This window comes from Pimephales promelas, chromosome 5 (genome assembly GCF_988280905.1).
Source record: "Pimephales promelas chromosome 5, fPimPro1.hap1.1, whole genome shotgun sequence".
NCBI lineage: Eukaryota > Metazoa > Chordata > Actinopteri > Cypriniformes > Leuciscidae > Pimephales > Pimephales promelas.
The window spans coordinates 38,166,527-38,187,180 of record NC_142773.1 but is presented as its reverse complement, the minus strand read 5'-3'; the positions used below and the strand labels follow the sequence as shown (position 1 = coordinate 38,187,180).

The 20,654-nt window shown below is 38.3% G+C and overlaps 1 protein-coding gene across 3 annotated transcripts in view; it reads left to right on the top strand.

Annotated features, from left to right (window-relative positions):
- The window catches only part of svilb (supervillin b), a 50,600-nt gene that overhangs the window by 23,030 nt on the left and 6,916 nt on the right, over nucleotides 1-20,654 (top strand). For all 3 annotated transcript variants that reach the window (XM_089131457.1, XM_089131458.1, XM_089131459.1), the window contains 19 exons: nucleotides 423-1,002; nucleotides 4,043-4,178; nucleotides 5,743-5,787; nucleotides 7,409-7,489; nucleotides 8,638-8,782; nucleotides 9,420-9,515; nucleotides 9,624-9,704; nucleotides 9,941-10,121; nucleotides 10,824-10,996; nucleotides 12,116-12,271; nucleotides 12,501-12,637; nucleotides 12,737-12,884; nucleotides 12,970-13,115; nucleotides 14,111-14,286; nucleotides 15,287-15,434; nucleotides 15,991-16,288; nucleotides 18,362-18,516; nucleotides 18,603-18,708; nucleotides 20,041-20,248. In XM_089131457.1, the coding sequence (XP_088987583.1) occupies nucleotides 423-1,002; nucleotides 4,043-4,178; nucleotides 5,743-5,787; nucleotides 7,409-7,489; nucleotides 8,638-8,782; nucleotides 9,420-9,515; nucleotides 9,624-9,704; nucleotides 9,941-10,121; nucleotides 10,824-10,996; nucleotides 12,116-12,271; nucleotides 12,501-12,637; nucleotides 12,737-12,884; nucleotides 12,970-13,115; nucleotides 14,111-14,286; nucleotides 15,287-15,434; nucleotides 15,991-16,288; nucleotides 18,362-18,516; nucleotides 18,603-18,708; nucleotides 20,041-20,248 (3,196 nt within the window). The remainder of the gene's footprint in view (nucleotides 1-422; nucleotides 1,003-4,042; nucleotides 4,179-5,742; nucleotides 5,788-7,408; nucleotides 7,490-8,637; nucleotides 8,783-9,419; nucleotides 9,516-9,623; nucleotides 9,705-9,940; nucleotides 10,122-10,823; nucleotides 10,997-12,115; nucleotides 12,272-12,500; nucleotides 12,638-12,736; nucleotides 12,885-12,969; nucleotides 13,116-14,110; nucleotides 14,287-15,286; nucleotides 15,435-15,990; nucleotides 16,289-18,361; nucleotides 18,517-18,602; nucleotides 18,709-20,040; nucleotides 20,249-20,654) is intronic.

Below are 20,654 nucleotides of genomic sequence, written 5' to 3'. Positions count from 1 at the left end.
GTGTCCTCAACCCATTCTTTGCTATGATTGGCTGTACTCATGACATCACTGAGGTTGAGTCGCGCGACGGCTCTGGATGTCTAGCATGCTAGATATTTTTCTGGGCTCGGCGGCGCGTCTGCGAGCGTTTTCGCTGCGTTGTTGGGTCTTTCATACTAACAGATTGGCAAGCGTTCATCGTCCGCTAATCCCCCGCGATTTGCACGCGATAGCACCCTGACCTGTCGGCGAGCTCAACGATTTTCGCATAAATCGGGCTTTAAATCCTGTAGTGTGAACTTTGCTTAAGTTTTGATTAATTCACACTGATATAAAACCTTTGGTTACAGGGTCAATTTCATGAATCCCTACCATTTCAATCAACCCCTACCATTTTGTGTGTGTGTATTTGGTCTCATGCTAGACTCAATGTGTTTCTCCAGATGTCCCTGATCCCAGCGTTCCCGGGAGGGCGGTGAGCACTGCTGCGGTCTCCTCCAGAATTTCATCGCACACCTCACACTCGCTCACTTACCTCCAGCAAACCCAGTCCTACACTCCTCCACAACATCAACCAAAACCAGTGCAGCACCCTCAAGTTTACACACCGACACTCACCCGACCCCAAACACAACCCTACAACCCGCCACAGACACAGGCCAAACTACAAACACACCTCATCTCTGACTTTCAAGCTCACGCCCACATTGACTCTCGGGCTCCTCCACGGCAGACTCAGGTGTCCTCTGAACCCCAACAGCAGACACAACCCAGAGTCCCACCACAGACACAGCCAAAACCACAATCCTTCCTTCCTCCTCAGTCGCATGCCTACATTCCCTCTCAACCCAAGATACCCCCTCAAACCCAGCCAAAACCCCAGTGCTTCATACCACCTCAAACAAAACCCCTGGAGGAGATCCTGGGAAAATACGGCCCATCTGCACCCATCGTCTCCAAAGACCAGCAGCCAGAGGTTCACGAAGATCCAGAGGCCATGACATCTATGTCAATCAAGGAGAGGTGTGTTGGCTACTTCCCTTTTACATCAGCTGTGAGCGTACCAGACATCCCACCCTGCATAAACTCATTCCTGGGAGATGGCACAATCCCCACCACCACCACAATATAAAAATGATACTATTATATTCATTCACGTAAGCCGCCTAACACAGGTTCGTTCATTCAATAGTATTGATGCGGCAAAAGAGTGTGACGAAAAAGAGGCGAGAGTAGGGTTGGGTATCGTTTGAATTTGAACGATTCTGATTCCGATTCCTTGTTTCGATTCCGGTTCCTAACGATTCTCGATTCCGATTCTTTTAAGAGGCAGGGTCAAAAAAGTTTAGCTAACCTTCCTAATCAACGGTCTTTCTGAAGGAAATAATCCTTTCTGAAGGAAATACTCCTTCTGTCACAAATACTCCTTTTGTCACAAATTTTGCTGAGATTTCGTTATTTTTAGAAAAATGAAGCCACACTTTGGACCGCCGACGTAAGGTACTCATGTTCGACTCGTGCGGTTATGCCAACACTTCCGGTAGACGCTTCTTCGTTGGTGTTGTTCAGCGGTTTCTTCTTCCGCTCGGCGGACTGTGAATATTGAAACTAGGAATCAAAATTTTAACTTTTGAACGATTCCGGGAAAAACGAAAAGTTAGTCCCGATTCCAATCGATACTCGATTCTCGATACCCAACCCTAGGCGAGAGTCTCTACAAAATCCGAAACCCGAAATGGTCGGATTTGAAAGTTGTGATAATACCAGGTGTGAAGGTAATGTGTCTTTGCTGACGGCTTGTAATTGGTTCACCAAAAATGCATCTTAATAGAGTGTCGAAGTGATGACGTCACTTTGTGCTCCTTGGTCGAAAAACTATGCATTTTCCCCATAGACTTTTGGAAAATCGCAAAAAATAAGATCTTGTGACCCTTACACGTTTTGTCTAGCAAGATAATCTTTACAAGTTAATCCAAAATCTATACATTTTGAAGCCTATATAAAGATTTTAAAAAACACAATCAGACACAATAAAGTTTAAAAAACCACAGTCTGGTTATAACTGTGTGTTCTATGTCATAGATCAAAACGTGAAAATATTTAAAGGCTTTGTTCACCACAGACCTTATTTCAGGCGATTTAGCAAAAACCCATTCAAAAAACCCATAGACTTTAGAGCGAGGGAACCGTAATGCTAAAATTCTAACTCACTTCCGCGTTTTGGCCTACAGAGTGACGTCGTAACTTCGGCACTCTATACCAGGTGGAAACAGTCTTTATTTCTCTATAATAGAGCATCGCAGTCACGTCGCCCACAGCCGGTGTCGGAAGTAAAAATTTAATACAATTTCTCCATTGACAGTTAAGATATAAGCCATTAAAACGTAACCATACATGGTAGACTTAAAACCAGCTACGGCTATACTAAGTGATTGTATATGCTCATATAAACACCAAAAGTTAATGGGGCGCTAACCTTGTTTTAAGATAAATGCCTTTTATTCGCGATGTATTGGAAAAGTACTTCATTACCCACAATCCTGAACAATCCCACAGTGATGCATCTGATTGGTGGAAGTCATGTAACGTGTCTGAAACCCTCGCGAAGGTACGTGACAGACTGAATATAGCGTAATGACGTAGGGCTAAGTTCATTGGTCGCACCTCTGAGACGCCCCCGCGCCATTGGATGTGCAGCACAGCCTATGAGCGAGCCAGATGCTCAATGTTTTAGCATGTGCAGCTGCAAATGCGTTTTACATATAAGCTTCAGTAAATTCATTCACTACATTCACTATATAAAAATCACTGTAGGAAAAAGTTCACGTGGCCCTCGTCAGATTTGGAAGTCACTCAAAAGGCTCTTTCACGGTGGCTTCAGTCGACTTTAGTGAGGCGTGGTGGTTTATGGGAGGAGTAGTTCCTTTGCTTGGAAATGAAAATATGTGCACAGGCTAGTACCCTCGACTTTTTTTGGATTTTCTCTTCGTTTTTTCACTCGAAATGATATGTTGTATGCTTATGAGTTCAGCCGTAGCTGATTATCCTTAGACATGCTCTAAAACTCTTTAGACATTTTACGAAATGTCAATGGGAGAAACAAATGGGAAATTTACTTTCGGCTCTCTCAGGCTGTGGGGGGGACTGTGATGCTCTATTTCCGGGTCATTGTATATAATTTACGGCCGCTATTAATATGTGGGAGACTCATTCCGGGAGAGGTGGGATGTCTGGCAGGGTTGCAGACATATCATTTATTTGTGTGACAAATCTAAATTTTCACCATCATCACTCCATTCTTTAGTATCACATGATCCTTCAGAAACATGAATTTTAATAAGAATTATTATTATCAATGTTTAGCTGAACAGTTGTGTGGTCTCATATTTTGGTGCAAAACGTGATGCTTTTTTATGATTCTTTAATGAATAGGAAGGAATCATTTTAAATGGAAATCTTTTGTACCATTATAAGTGTATTTAGTGTCAAATTTAATGTCTCCTTGTCGAATAGAAAGTATTAATTTCTATAAAAAATATAATCTTACTGTTCTGTTGTGTGTGTGTATATATAATTATTTTATGCTAGAATGCAATATTTTTATGTGTCAGGATAATAATAGCATGTTAAAAGCACACTCATCATAGCATATTGCGTTGTAAGAAACAATGGCACATGGCTGGAGATGTTTCAGGGTGACTGGAGCTGTTCTCCTTCTGTCTTGTCTTATAAATGAAATTGGGTCATCTCTGCTCTCCGCAAGGGCTGATAATGCGGACGGCACTATTTTAGTACTCCAGCTTTCCCCACAGGGCAGGATAAAATGAGTATAGACAGAGAGAGAGACATCGAACCATGACGAAGTAGTATGAGAAAGCCGAATTGTGAAGAATTTTGAATGCTGTGGTATGTGGTGTGATTTTCTGAATGAGTTTTAACTACCAACATCTCCATAGTTTCTTATTTAATAGTCATTTCTTGCATTTTATACAGTATATCTGCATGATTTTTGCCTCTACGATGTTCAAGATGGACTGAAGCGTTTGACACTTTTCTTTCTCAGGTTAGCCATGTTGAAGAAGAGTGGAGAGGATGATTGGAAAAACAGGATCAACAAGAAACAGGAAGCTATACAGGAAGTGGCGTCTGTAAGCGAGAAGACAAGTGAAATAGTGGAGGAGCAAGGCTTTAAGAAAAAGGTAAGAATATGGTCTAATATTGATCAAAATCAAATATGCAAACTCATCACAGTTTACATATAGTCCATGAATATGCAAATTAGTCCTGTCTCCACTCCATCACACCAGTTTGGACTACCTGATCCACTCAGTCAACTGTATTAAACGTGGAAATATTGGTTTAGATTAGTCATATAGCCACAACCAGAAACTGACGGAAGAGTGAATTCTACAGGCTCATCTACAAGTCAATGCATCAGAATGGTAATGCATTTTATGTATCGCTCTCTACAGTGTCGGACACATAACGGTAATTTATATGATTAGCATTTTGGTCTGACCGGATCCTACTAGATTTAAGCTCCGCTTTTGATACTATCGACCATAGTATCCTGTTGCATCGGTTGGAAAAAGTTATGGGCATTCAGAGTGCGGCCTTACAGTGGTTGGCCTCGTACGCATCTCAAAAACAGATCCTTCGTTTGAATTTGAACGATTCCGATTCCTTGTTTCGATTCCGGTTCCTAACGATTCTCGATTCCGATTCTTTTAAGAAGCAGGGTCAAAAAAGTTTAGCTAACCTTGCTACAACGGTCTTTCTGAAGGAAATACTCCTTCTGTCACAAATACTCCTTTTGTCACAAATTTTGCATTTTGCCGAGATTTCGTTATTTTTTAGAAAAGTGAAGCCACACTTTGGACCGCCGACGTAAGCATGTTCGACTCGCGCGGTTATGCCAACACTTCCGGTAGACGCTTCTTCGTTTCTTCTTCCGCTCGGCGAACTGTGAATATCGAAACTAGGAATTGAAATTGTAACTTTTGAACGATTCCGGGAAAAACGAAAAGGTAGTCCTGGTTCCAATCGATACTCGATTCTCGATACCCAACCCTATTCACAGTAAATTTGGGTAAATTTACTTCTGTATCTGTTCCCCTACTTTGTGGTGTGCCCCAAGGGTCCATTTTAAGCCCGCTTCTCTTTTCACTATATATGAAGAGTTCAGATGCAAAAGCCTCTAAGTGCCATTTGAAATTTTCTTCTAGAATGATCATTTTTATCAAGCTTGTATATTTAAGTTCAGTGATTTCACTTAAATGGCAATGATAATTACCTATTAATTGTTATTTAAGTGAAATTACTGAACTTAAATATACAAGTTTGATAAAAATCATCATTAAAGAAGAAAATTTCAAATGGCATTTAGAGGCTTTTGCATCTGAACTCTTCATATGCTGCCATATATCCCTACCACTGTTCTGTATACTATTCCTAATCCAAACTGTGAATCTGATGTGTTATTTTAATTTGTGAATGGTAACACATTCATTTATTGTCGCTGGCAAAGCTGTGAATTGACTGCCCAGTCTGATGAGTCATTTCACAGCGTGGCGTTCACTGAGTTTTATGTGCATTCCTGAGTTATTGTGATTCTCGCAATTCAGCAAGTGCAAAGGTTAAAGTAAACCCTGTTCAGTTTATCCAAAGATAAATGCCAAGTCTTTCACACCAAACAGCTTTTTTCTAGTATTAGCTATTTGTCCCTCACACACACACACACAAATGCATCTCCTGTGTGTTTAGGACAAGACTGTTATCAGTGAATTCACATCATCTGAGCAGCTTTGGGTAAGCACCAGCATCAATAGCTGTCCTAGGAAATTGTGGCTTTAGCTGCAAGATGATTGGCTGACCTGCTAGTGTAAACTGCAATTTGATTGGCTGTTTCTTAAGGACTGACACGCTGCTTGCTATATCTTCTAAATGAATCTTATTTCACTTGGTAACCCTTACAATAAAGTCTCATTTGTTCACATGAGTTAACTCTGTTAGTTAACATGAACTAACAGCAAACAATAACTTCTGCATATTAATCTTTGTTAAATTTCAATATAATTCATGGTTGACATGAACAATTAACAATTGTATTTTTATTAGCAAAGATAAATACATGTTGTAAAAAAAAATTGCTTTTTGCTAGTTCATGTTACTGTATCTAATGCATTAACTAATGTAAAGTGTTATCTTTTAGATTGTTTTCTGGTGGCCATAATAAATGAATATTTGCTTCTCTCTAAAATGTTACTGCTGTTGAAATGTTAGGAACATGCTGTAATAATTTCACCTAACATTATGAACGACTCTATACTGCCATTATAGACATTTTGCTTCTCTTGTTTGTCTTGATGTGTGTCCAAATCAAATCCAAGGATGTTTTAGGATGAAACACATTGCTGTTACATGAAATATTTATTATATATAGAAACCAAAATGGTCTGTGTAGAATATCATGTTAATAATTTGCTGTATTTTTAGGCCTATGTGGTTCAGTTTTCGATTTTTGTTTACCTTTGTACACTCTCAGAAAAAAAAGGTACAAAAATAGTCACTGGGTTGTCACCCAAAAAGTAAACATTTTGTAGTGTGCATTAATCAACATTCATGAATTTAAATGTACCCAAATTAGCCCGAAGGCTATTTATTTTTCATTGGTTGTCCCTTTGCCAGATGTAATTAGGCCTAAAACTAGAGAAAAGAAACGAGAGAGAAAAACAATAACGGCAATGCTTACTTTCAATGTACTTTTCCTCCCTATATATTGTGACGTGTATCCAAGTGAAACCGCTTCTAAAACAAAAAATGTCGGATAGGACTTGATTTGGTTGCTTGATAGGAATTGATTGGGTGATTGGATCCTTGTGGTTTGCTATTGGTTGATCTCATGTGAGGGACAGGTTGTCCCGCCCTCATGCCAGTAAACACGCCTTTAGAAAAGAGATGTCACTAAAACTTATTTTGATTAAAGATCATGAGGCCACATGAATTTTAGTAAAAATATGTACATGAATAAATCATTAATAATACTGAATTGTTCCATAAATTATAATTGTTTATTTTTATTTCATATTACCCTTAAATGGTACATATTAGTACCTTTTGAAAGGAAACTTCCCCAGTGACAGCTTTTGTCCCTTTATTTCTTAGAAAGTGCCAAAACGTATTATTGTGCAATGTTAGCTGCCACTCGATGTCGATTGCAAAATCTGTGTCCTGATGCTAAACCAGTTGAGACCCACTCCACACTTAGAGGTGTTGCATCCTTTCATTTGGCTTTCCCCCCTCTTTCATTCTCTGCCATACCTGAGTTATTTTCTCATTCCTTCACTATCAACACCCTGTAATCATTGTCTCTTGCTCTTTCCTCCACTCTTGTTTTCTGTCCTGTTTCGTCCTTATTCACTGTCTGTAGGGGCCTGTCTTTTCCTCCACCTACTCTCCTCCTCCTCTCCCATCTTCCCCAAAATGCCAATATTTAGAACATCAAGGCCAGGTAAGAGAGAGCTTGTGCATTTTGGAACCATTTCATTTCTAACAAAACTCTAAAAAAGTCCACAATTCTAACTTTATTTTTCTTTCTTTCTTTCTTTCCTTCCTTCCTTCCTTCCTTCCTTCTTCCTTCCTTCCCAGCTTACTTTCAGACTTTCTTCCTTCCTTACTGACGTACTTCCTTCCTGACTACCTTCCTGACTTACTTCCCTCCTCACTGACTTCCTTCCTTACTTCCTTCCTGACTACCTACCAGACTTACTTCCTTCCTGACTTCCTTCCTGACTTACTTCCTGACTTACTTCCTGACTTACTTCCCTCCTTCCTGACTTCCTTCCTGACTATCTTCCAGACTTCCTTCCTGACTTACTTCCCTCCTTACTGACTTCCTTCCTTACTGACTTCCTTCCTTCCTTCATGACTACCAACGAGACTTACTTCCTGACTTACTTCATGACTTACTGACTTACTTCCTTCCTTCCTGACTTCTTTCCTGACTACCTTCCAGACTTCTTTCCTTCCTGACTTACTTCCTGATTACTTCCCTCCTTACTGACTTCCTTCCTGACTTCCTTCCTTTCTTCCTTCCTGACTTCCTTACTTACTTCCTTACTGACTGACTTCCCTCCTTACTGACTGACTGAATTCCTTACTGTATGAGGACAAAGTCACAAAAATACTTAACACATATATCTGCTTTAATACATCAGTGGTAAAAATTGGCTGGTTACATTTAGTTTATGAAGGACCCTTATTATTAGTTTGCTTAATTTATCCTTTAATTCACCGATAGTAGTAAACCCTTATATTTCTCTGATAGAAACGGGCAGCTCTGTACATACAGTATTCCCAGGGCAAATGCCTTCATTAAATGAGTCTTGGCAGCATAAATGCATACATCTAATTTAGATAGAAATGCACCACACTTTGAATAAGGATTACTGCATTTTTTGGCTTTTGCTGTTGACTGATAAATAAATAAAAAGAGAATAGCAATATTCAAACGTTTTGTAAGTGCTTTGGACAGTTTGCTGATGAATTACTGGCGAATGCTCATGTGGCCTATCCTGTATGTCCAAGTTGTTGGTCTTTCCTTGCTGTGAATTTATCAAGATGATCTATAGCCATATCTGTTTTGTCTCATCTAATCAGAAACTTGAAGAGGGGGAGGGGAAGATGACCATTGAAGAGAGGAAACAGATGATCTCGACCCGAGAGGAGGCGTGGCAGAGCTCAGGGAAGGGCGTGGCCAATGACTCGACCCAGTACACGGTGGCTGCCAGGATGGTGAAAAAAGGTTAGAATGTGCAAACACATAGATTGGATATTAAATACTATATTGTTTTATTATTAAATGCTACAAATATTATTAAAAGCTAAAATGCACACAAAAAAAATCGTATACATTTTCATTCATTTTCCTAAAACCAACTAAACGCATTTAATAATCAAATAAGGAATTACTGAAAAACCTTGAATGTGTCACAACATTTTAAATGTTTTAAAACCACATTGATTAAAACATGTAAAAAGTTTACTTTATTAAGTGAAAAGACACCCTAGCCATCATTATACAAAATATTTTTTTCCCATAATGCTGCATTTGCTGTATTGGAAATATTTCAGTGGGTATATTTTGTTATGTTGAGCTATTTCAATGACTTTTGTTTGATTTGTTCATTGCAAACAGCTGAAAGTCTGTACATTTTGACAATAGCCCTGATTTGCTATGGGGGTTGAATCATTTCAATTACAACTGTACATACATGCTTACGGATATAGAATATTTAAAATGAAAGAAATTGAAACTGTGTAAAATATATATATATATATATATATATATATATATTTATGTTTCAAAAAATGCATTATAAAAATGCTGTTATTAAATGCCTGATTACGTGTGTGTGTGTGTGTGTGTGTGTGTGTGTCAGGTCTGGCCGCTTCCTCTGCAGTGATCAGCCCGATTCTGTCTCCAGTCTCTGCTAAACTGAAGAGCAGTGTGTCGGCTATCTCTAAACCACAGGAAGGTGAATTAGACAAACACACCCTAAAATATATTTCTCTTTAGAAAGTCACAGAGTTTGGAAATATTGTTGCGCCATAACAACTGGGGCAAAAACCCTGATGTGCTGCAGATATTGAGGCCAGAGCAGAAATGGAGTCTGATAAGAAGCTGGAAAAGCTAGAGACGTTTCTGGGGCGTTTGAACAGTAAAGGTAAGTTGATTGATGCAATATCTGCTCATTTTCTTGTCCTTTTTGCAGGAGGATGTTATGAGTCCATTATAGAAGTCAGAGTAGAAATGATTATTGAATCATTTGGTGTCTTTAAAAAAAGTAGCTTCATGACATATTATTTCAATTGCTGTCACAGTGTCCTAATAATGTACCTTTTATTGCAGCCATTACGCTGTCTCTCTCTCTCATTTTCTACCTTCCTTCCTCCACCTCAGTGTCAGGTTTGCAGGAGACGACACTGACTGTAACAGAAAAGGCAGTGAAGGAAGTGATGCGATTGGATGATGAGGTCTTTTCAAAATTTTACTGCCACATGACCGATATCCCCCGCAGCATGAGTAGCAGAATGCATCTGGAGGAGGACTTTGATGCCATCTTTGGAAAACAAGCACCAATGTAATTTTTGCCCTTCTTTAAAGGAGTAGTTCACTTTTAAAGAAACTTTTGCTAATAATTTACTCACCCCCATGTCATCCATGATATCCATGATATCATTCTTTCTTCAGTCGAAAAGAAATGAAGGTTTTTGATGAAAACATTCCCGGATTTTTCTCCATATAATAGACTTCATTGGGAACCAAAAGGTTCAAGGTCCAAAAGCAGGTTTCAGTGCAAACTGTTCAAAGGGCTTTAAACGATTCCAGTCGATGAATAAGGGTCTTATCTAGCGAAATGATCAGTCATTACCATAAATAAATAACAAAGTTTAAGTTTTATAAGCTCAAATGCTCGCCTTGCTCTGTTCTGTGACGCTCGTTTGTGACTCTCCTGTTCAAACTCGTTGATTAAAATGAACTAATCTTTTTTCGTGTCATTTGGTTAATTCAACGAACGAAATGAACGAACTGACTTGGAAAAAGATTTGTTCATTTCGAGGCGGGGTTTATGTAAATTTTATAGTTAGTGACGTCACTAGTTCTTCGCAGTTGTTGTTGTTTATGCTCAAACAGCAACATTACACGCCAACTAAAGTTAGAAAATTAAAATCTTAATCAACCACCCCTTCAAGCATTTTTTAAAAAACGCTTGCAGGCATTGAAATATTTGACATTTGAAAGACTTTTGGCCTCTGACTTTTGGCCTCTCTTTGGCTTCCAGGTTGACATCGGCGATGGTGCAGCACAAGCGGTCTGTTCGTCCCTCTCGTAACGTCCAGGCATCCAGGAACCCCTTGAAGATTCTAGCTGCAAGAGACGACATCCGTCAGGAGTACACAGAGCAGAGACTGAATGTCGGGCAGCTGGAGAGCAAGAGAATTAAACAGGAGAAAAGTGAGTCGGCCAGTCAGCCGTTACTTCCTGGTTTTCGATAAGCCAGCTTGGGCATTTCCAGTGAACTATATTGCCGAAGTGATGACGTCGCTTTGTAGGACAACTCGGAAGCTAGCGGCGCACGGTTTCCCTCGATCGAAAAGCTATGCATTTTCCCCATAGACTTTTGGAAAATCGCAAAAAATAAGATCTTGTGACCCTTACACATTTTGTCTATCAATATAATACTTACAAGTTAATCCAAAATGTATACATTTTGAAGCCTATATAAAGTTTTTAAAAAACACAATCAGACACAATAAAGTAAAAAAAAAAACACAGTCTGGTTATAACTGTGTGTTCTATGTCATAGATCAAAACGTGAAAATATTTAAAGGCTTTGTTCACCACAGACCTTATTTCAGGCGACTTAGCAAAAACCCATTCAAAAAACTCATAGACTTTAGAGCGAGGGAACCGGTAGTGCTAAAATGCTAACTCACTTCCGCGTTTTGGCCTACAGAGTGACGTCGTAACTTCAGCACTCTGTTAGCTGTCATTCTGCATTCGCTGTATAAATATAAAACCATCAATACTTGACTTTTTAATGTTGTATTTATATTTTAACACAGTTATCACACTTAAACCAGTTTTATTTATTGCAGTGAAGACTTGAAGCTAATGCCAACAAACAGTGTCTGTAATTGGAGACGCACACGCAACATTTTTCCAGCACTTCAAATCATGTTAGTTAAATGCGACAACCAAAAACATTATTTGTTCATCCTTCTGAGATTGTCCCCATTTGTAAAAGTGGACTTTTCGAGATGTAGGAAATCCAACATTTTTAGAAAACAAAAAATAGATATGGATATTATTTGAAGCTATAACCAGTAGATGGCAGAAGAGGAGCATTTATTCGCTCATAAAAGCCACTTCCATTTTGCTTTTGAAAAAATATTAATGATTATGAGCGCATATGAATGAAAAAAAAAATTATGATGTGCCTGGGTAATTCATTAATAACAAAATTTGTAATCAATTTTGATTTCATGGTGATTTTAATATAAGAAGATTAATAAAACATTTTGTTTGTTTTTTCCTGTTGTAATAATATGTTTTTTTACGTGTGTTTTCCAGTGAGCAAGAGCTCCAGTTTGTCAGACGCAGCCCTGGCTGGTCTGGCCAGTAAAGAAAGCTACAGCAGTGTGAGTCTGCGTAGTGTCAGCATCTCAGAGCAGATGACCAATAACAGCGCAGCGCCCTACAAAAAACTCATGCTCATGCAGGTCAAAGGTCAGTCTGTGGTACCCTAACACTGTGTCAATAAACATTAAACGTGCTCTGATTGGCTTCGGAAAGCCTTTCACTTTTAGTAAATGACTTAAATAGCATTACTCTTGATTAAGAATGCTGCAAAACACCAACAAGAGGCATGGATTATGATATAAATAGTTCTATAGTAATGTATTACTGCAGTATTATGAGTTTTTGATTGTTTGTGTGTGTACATGCATGTACCCAGGTCGACGACATGTCCAGACCAGACTAGTGGAGCCTAGAGTGTCCTCTCTGAACAGCGGTGACTGTTTTCTACTGGTTACGCCTGAACATTGTTTTGTTTGGATTGGAGAGTTTGCGAATGTCATTGAAAGAGCCAAGGTACATCCTGACTTAAATTCTAACATCTTACTTATGTTATTCTTCATACGATCAGATAGCTTTCTACATTACTGATGTGTTGTACCGCTTGACATCTAGGCCTCAGAACTGGCCACTTTCATCCAGCTGAACCATGACCTTGGTTGTCGAGCAGCACTGGTGGAGACGATTGAAGAAGGAATGAAATCCCAAAGCCCCGCAGCTGCAGAGTTCTGGAAGATCCTGGGAGGAACAGCCAGCTACCAATGTACATACCCTGAAATCAAAAAGATACCATTTATGTGCCATTATCTTAATTGAAATTAATAATATTTTTCCCTCAATGATTCCAGCGGCCGGGTCTCCAGACGAGGATGAGATGTTCGAGAGTGCCATTGTGGAGACAAACTGTATCTTCCGTCTAGTGGATGATAAACTGCTTCCCGATGATGATTTCTGGGGGAAAGTGCCTCGTTGCACATTATTGGGATCTAAAGAGGTCAGAAAACAATGTTATGTATTTTTTTTTAAAATATTGTAGAAACATCTTCATACATTATTTTATTTTTGCATAAATATAAAATAGATTAAAATTCTTTGCATTTTGCGGTAACTTTATATTTACCAATATTTATTTTATGTAATGGACCCATTTCACATTTCCACGGTTTTCAGAAGTGACGTTCCAACATTTAAAAAGAGGGAAAAAGTGTAGTGAGTGATTATAGCAGTCAGAAGAGAGAATGATGTCAAATTAGTTGGTAAAATATCACAAGGTATAGTGTAATAAATGTATACTTAAAAAAAAAATGTATGTGTAATCACAGTCTATGAAAAGGGTCCATTGTGTGATTTGAACATTCTCAAAAGTTTTTTTTTATACTCTTATTTTATCTAATAATAATAAAGCTTTTTCTCATTTTGGAGAGCCATAAATTCCTCTAAATATATATATATATATATATATATATATATATATATATATAATATATGAAGAGTTCAGATGCAAAAGCCTCTAAATGCCATTTGAAATTTTCTTCTAGAATGATAATTTTTATCAAGTTTGTATATTTAAGTTCAGTGATTTCACTTAAATGGCAATGATACTTACCTATTAATTGTTATTTAAGTGAAATTACTAAACTTAAATATACAAGATTGATAAAAATCATCATTAAAGAAGAAAATTTCAAATGGCATTTAGAGGCTTTTGCATCTGAACTCTTCATATGCATTTTCACTGGCTTTCAAAAAAAAAAATATATATTTTATATATTTTGCTTCACATTTTGGCTATTTTGTATTAACATCTTTGTACTGTGTATTATATATGAAATAGATTAACATTATTTGAATTACTATTTTGCATGTTTTGTTATATTTATTAATAAGACTTTTCCCCATTCAGAGCAACCAATTTGTCATCAAAATAAATGTGAAAAATATATAGTATATATCTATATTTGTTTTTCTTGGCTTTCTTTTTCTTGTTAGGTGATAGTGTTTGATTTCGGTAGTGAAGTATACGTATGGCATGGTAAAGAGGTCACGCTGGCACAGAGGAAGGTGGCGTTTCAGCTGGCCAAGCACCTTTGGAACGGGAACTTTGATTACACCAACTGTGACATCAACCCTCTGGACCCTGGAGGACACAACACACTCATACCAAGGTGGGTACACTACACACAGTTAAAGTAATTTACTTTAAATGTACAATATGCAGGATTTTTCACCACCAGGGGTCGCTAACATCATACAATAACAAAGACGTGTATATTAATGACGTATATTCCACATTAAGCGAAACTATGGATCTTGTTGTCAGGCTGATGGGTCTTTTATGGATGAGTGAATACATTGATGTTTTAACATGACTGTGGTATGAAGGACTTTTCATTCTACCAAAGTACACGCAAGTGCTGAATTAATACTCACACAGGTCAGTTTATTAGGCGAATTAAACGTGAGGTAACGCAGCGCTGTTTCACTTGCTCTAACAGTTACACTATCACACTAAGCGGCAACGGTTAAGCTAGATCAACTTTAGAATAACATGCAAATCATATTCTAACATTTCATCATGTTGAGCTAAATAACATTCATTAGTTTTATGTACATTTGCTCACTTGACTAATAAAGTACACGCAACACTCGCGTCTCTGTCAATTCGAAGTTAATCGCGGACGTGGTGCTCTAGGCATCTCGAAAGATGTTGATCTTCGTTTTAGTCCTCTTTTTGTCTCAAGTCTGCTTGCTATGGTCCATAATGTTTGAACAAAACAACAACAACACCGTGAGCGTCCTGCTAGGCATAACGGGCATAACCCAGTTGTCAATGTCTGTCGCCATGGTTACTATTGCAGTACGAGGTTAAACCTGGCGGAAACCGCTGGTAATGCGGATATGACGCCATTGATTCCTCACCCCTGCTCACACGCCCCGTTTCATTGGTTAAAATCGCAATTTTCTCACGATTTACAAATAGTTGGAAACATTTGGGATATTGTAAGTAATCAACTAAACAAAATATATAACACTGGCCTAGTGGTTTTTTGATATTTTACCTACATATTGTACCTTTAATCATCCACTTAAATTCATCTTACAATTTGTGTTTGTGGAACTTTATAGTCAGTGTAAATTTCCGTGTTTTTTTCCTTTTTTTTTTAGGAAAGGTCAAGGTCGCCCAGATTGGGCCATATTTGGCAGACTGACTGAACATAATGAAACAAGTCTTTTTAAAGAGAAGTTCCTGGACTGGAGAGATGTTTCTAGACTCTCGCCTAAAAATGTCATCGAACACCCATTCCAACAGAAGGTGGGAGGCTGTGTGTTAGTATTTGCAAAAAAAAAATCCGCTGGACAAAAAGGAAAAAATCCTTTGACAATCATTATAGTGATGGGAATTGTTAGGAACGTAATGAAATAATAAGAATAATTTAGTGTTATAGTGAATTAAATAGCGATTCCCAACTGTTCCTTTGATCTGAACACAACTTTTTTTTGCTTTTCTCTTTCTGGATTGGATTGAATTGGATTAGCCTTTATTGTCTCCTAATGGAGAAATTCGTCTTTGGCATTCGAGACACAGATGCAACACAACACATAACACACAAAACATGATTTACATAAATTCACAAATTATATTAATGTTAAAAATTAATGTCACACCCGACATGATTCTAACCCTAAATTCTAACCCACACACCCTAGTTGATAGTTCAGTATTTTAATAGAGAGCGGTACAAATGAAAATTTAAACCTATTTAGTCTGCAGTTTGGTAACCTTCTGCCTGAGGGCATCATTTCATACTCACTGTATTGGACCTGATTCGGATTCTCTTCTTTCAATCCCTCTTGTTTGCCCATCTCAGGAGTCTCCAGGCACAGATTCTCGTTCTGAATGCCAGGCGTACAGCGCCTCTCTGATGCTGCCAGTCCTGCAGTCGCCCATCAGCACGATTCTGGACGGTCAGGACGTGGGTCGTGGACACGGTCCAGTGGAGAACAGCTCGGACGACTGTCTGCGGTCCCTGGAGATCAGCACGGTTGCCGTTGACGTCTGGCACATCCTGGAGTTCGACTACAGCCGACTGCCTAAGCAGAGCATCGGCCAGTTTCACGAGGGAGACGCGTATGTGGTGAAATGGAAGTACATGGTGAGCGCTGCAGGTCAGTAACTGAGCTGGGATGTCTCTTCTTGTGTTTATTCAAATGCTGTGGGTGTTTGTCAATGTACATTGTGCTGTAAAATATAGCTGTTTTGCTTATTGGAATAGGAAGTTGTTGATTGATTGCTTTATTGGAATCCCGCAGAACTGCAGTGAAAGTGTAACATTTAATTTGGTAAAATCCTGTTTTCCATAATATAAGCTTTCTGTTTAGGCTTTTACTTAATCGTATTCCTTTTTATATAAATATATGCACATGTATATACATACACTGGTGCCCAAATTTAAATAGGCAAATGCTTAAAGGGTTAGTTCACCCAAAAATGAAAATTCTGTCAGTATTTACTCACCCTCATGTTGTTTCAACCCCGTAAGACCTTCGTTCATCTTCAGAACACAAATTAAGATATTTAAGATATTAAGATCGCTCCTGCATACAGTCCATAGGCTTCTTGAGGGACTGGCTCTTGCTGTCCCCGAAAAGTCATTAAAGACATCGTTAAAATAGTCCAAGTGACTACAGGGGCTCAATCTTAAGTTTATCAAACGACGAGAACACTTTTGTGCGCAAAAAAACAACAAAAATAACGACTTTATTTCAACTATTCACTTCCTTCTCCATGAGCCTGTAGTCAGTTAACGTAGTGTGATTGCGTAGAGCTACGTCACACGTAGGCTCACTATTGGCCGACGCTGGTCATGTGTGTGATGCGTGTGACGTACAATAACAGAAGCTTACGCTATTAAACTAGTAACCTGACTCGCGCAGAGGGAGAAATAAACGAATAGTTGAAATAAAGTCGTTATTTTTGTTGTTTTTTTGTGCACAAAAGTGTTCTCGTCGTTTGATAAACTTAAGATTGAGCCCCTGTAGTCACTTGGACTATTTTAACGATGTCTTTAATGACTTTTCGAGGACAGCAAGAGCCAGTCCCTCAAGAAACCTATGGACTGTATGCAGGAGCGATCTTAATATCTTAAATATCTTAATTTGTGTTCCGAAGATGAACGAAGGTCTTACGGGGTTGGAACAACATGAGGGTGAGTAAATACTGACAGAATTTTCATTTTTGGGTGAACTAACCCTTTAAGGGTCTGTGATTGGATCATTATTGCAGTGATTATTATGTTTGTTCTAACCCTAATTGATGGAGTGTGTCGTTTTTCATTTCCTAAATGTGCTGGAGTAGACTTTTACAGACTTTACATCACAACATTTATTTCCTTCAAGATGTGCTTGGTCCAGATCTTGTATTGACAATGCGAGAGTCCAGCACTCTGTAAAGTCTCCTCCAGCACATCCCAAAGACTTTCGATGAATTTAAAGTCTGGACTCAGTGGAGCCAATTCATGTGTGAAAGTTATGTTTCATGCTCCTCCCCATTCTTTCACAATTTTAACCCTGATGACTCTTGACATTGTCATCCTGGAATATTGCCATGATGTGTCTTCCTTACACACTGTAAAAAAAATATTGTTAGTTTAACTTAAATTAAGTAACCTGGTTGCCTTAATTTTAAGTTGATTGAACTGGAAAAAGTGAGTTAATACAATGAAGGAGATTGATTTAATCATCAGAAACTCTAAATAATAAGTTATCTGAACTAAATAAATTATTTAAGTTGATTTGACAAAATAAAAAATATTGTGATAACAAATCTTGAAAATATATATTTTTTTACAGTGCATGGTTTAAGAAATTAAAAGCGACACACTCCTATTAAGGTTAGAAGAGCTGCTGCCAAACATTTAACATGCCAAAAACATAATAATCACTGCAATAATAATCTATTCATAGAATCTTAAGCATTTAAATACAAACAGAGACTTTTTTGGCCATGCTGTATAGCTGTATATAAAATATTGATGTGTATATTTTAAATCAGAATAAAAATTTAATCACAAAAAACTTATTTGACACTCTGTATATGATTATTATTAAGATATCAGATTATCTTTTATTATGCTGTTGTGCACCATTTTTACTTTTGAAGTAAAGAATGCACCTCCTTTAAACTAATGTACTGGTATAAAAATGTCAGTGCTCTTCTCTAATGTGTGTGTGTGTGTGCAGTGGGCAGCAGGCAGAAGCCGGATCAGGTGCGCAGTGCAGGTCCCGGCAGGGAGAAGTGCTGCTATTTCTTCTGGCAGGGCAGAAACTCCACGGTCAGTGAGAAAGGAACATCTGCACTCATGACTGTTGAACTGGACGAAGAGAGAGGAGCACAGGTAGGACGAGATGCTGGACTAAACGCGGTTGACTGCTTTCTGCTCCTCTCTTTCTCTCGCTCACTGCTGCTGTGACTCGTTTTCAGATGCAGGTCCAGCAGGGGAAGGAGCCGCCCTGTTTCCTGCAGTGTTTCAATGGGGGGATGACCGTGCATTCTGGGAAGAGAGAAGAAGAAGAGGAGAACATTCAGAGTAAGAGTTTTAGGGGATTTTAGGATTGGCAGACTGCCTAATATTTTTGTAGAAGTATTATACATTATGCATTCTCATCATTTATTGTATTCATGGATTTCCATAGTACTTAACAGTGTTGTAGTCGAGACCACCTCACTCGAGTCCGAGTCAAGACCGAGACCAGAGAGAATCGAGTCCGAGTCAAGACCGAGTCCATAGAGAGTCGAGTCTGAGTCGAGTCCGAGACCAGAGACGGTCGAGTCCGAGTCGAGACCGAGACCAGTGGGGGTTGATTACCTAATTTACTTTTATTTACTTAGAGAAATCCTTTTTTTTTTTACTGAATTTACTTAGAGTTTAAAAAATATGATCAGTTTAGGGTAAAAAGGCCACATAGGTGGTGTTAAAAGTAATTTTATTACAATTTGTCATGCGCAGTTGCGCACTAGAAAATCGCCAATCACTGGGCGTGTCAATCAATTTAAAAAAATATTTTATTAACATACATTAATAATCATGAAAAATATTTTGAATTGAACTCGAGTGGACTCAGGAATAAGTCCGAGTCCTAAAAAAAAAAATGCTCGAGTACGAGTCAATTCCGAGTCCAAATGCACACGAGTCCATGACAAGACCAAGACCATTAAAATATGGTCTCGAGACCGAGTCCGAGACGAGTCCGAGTCTCGAGTACTACAACACTGGTACTTACGGTACATAGTAAAGCAATGTAGTGCACTTGTCTTGACCTTCCCGTTCCCCACGTCATGTGTGACACAGAAGCAATTGTTATCTTTTTTTTTTGATTCCTCATTTATTCAAACTGTCAATGTTTTTACACAATATTGGATTAAAAATGTAAAAACAGTCAGTAAAAACAGCCATATTTTTTCCTCTCATGGGAGAACAATATAGTAATCTGGTAACACTTTACAATAAGGTTCATTATTTAACATTAGTTAATGTATTAACTAACATGAACTAACCATGAGCAATACATTTGTTACAGTATTTGTTAATCTTCGTTGATGTTAGTTAATGATAATAAAGCTGTTCATTGTTTGTTCATGTTAGTTCACAGCGCATTAACTAATGTTAACAAGATTTTAATAAAGTATTAGTAAATATTGAAATTAACGTTTACAAAGATTAATAAATGCTGTATAAGTGCTGTTCATTATTAGTTCATGCTAACTAATGTAGTTAACTAATGTTAACTAATGAACCTTATTGTAAAGTGTTACCAGTAATCTTTGTTCATTCAAGTACTATTATTATTAAACATGGTATACTGTGCAAGCAGAACACCAGCATATTCATTTAATATTTGACTGTTCGACCTTGTTTTAGATGATTGGCGTCTGTACTGTGTGCGTGGTGAGATACCCGTTGAGGGCCACCTGTTGGAAGTGGCGTGTCACTGCAGCAGTTTGCGATCTCGCTCCTCATTGGTCCTTCTGAACATCAACAAAGCCTTCATTTACCTGTGGCATGGCTGCAAAACACAAACACACACACGGCATGTAGCTCGGACCGCCGCAGACAAGATCAAAGAACTGTAAGTATTTCACACACAAAATCATTAGATATACACAACACATGAACAAGGAAGCATTAAATTGTTCAAAAGTCACAGTATAGACATTTATAGGTTTCTATGTCAAATAAATGCCGTCATTTTGGACTATCTATTAGAGCCAGACCGATATATCGGCAGGCCGATATTATCGGCTGATATTAGGCATTTTCTAAAATATCGGTATCGGCAGTTATAATGGCCGATAAATTAATATTTCGAAAATAAAATAAAAACGGACGAATCATGCTTCAACCATGTCATGAGTGTTGGAGTAGTATAGTTTGTCCACCAGAGGGCACTCTACACCGTCCCTGTTGGCAACACTCGTGTATGACGCGGCACACATCCTGCAACCTGCTGATCCAGCCAGAGTCGGGCAGAGAGA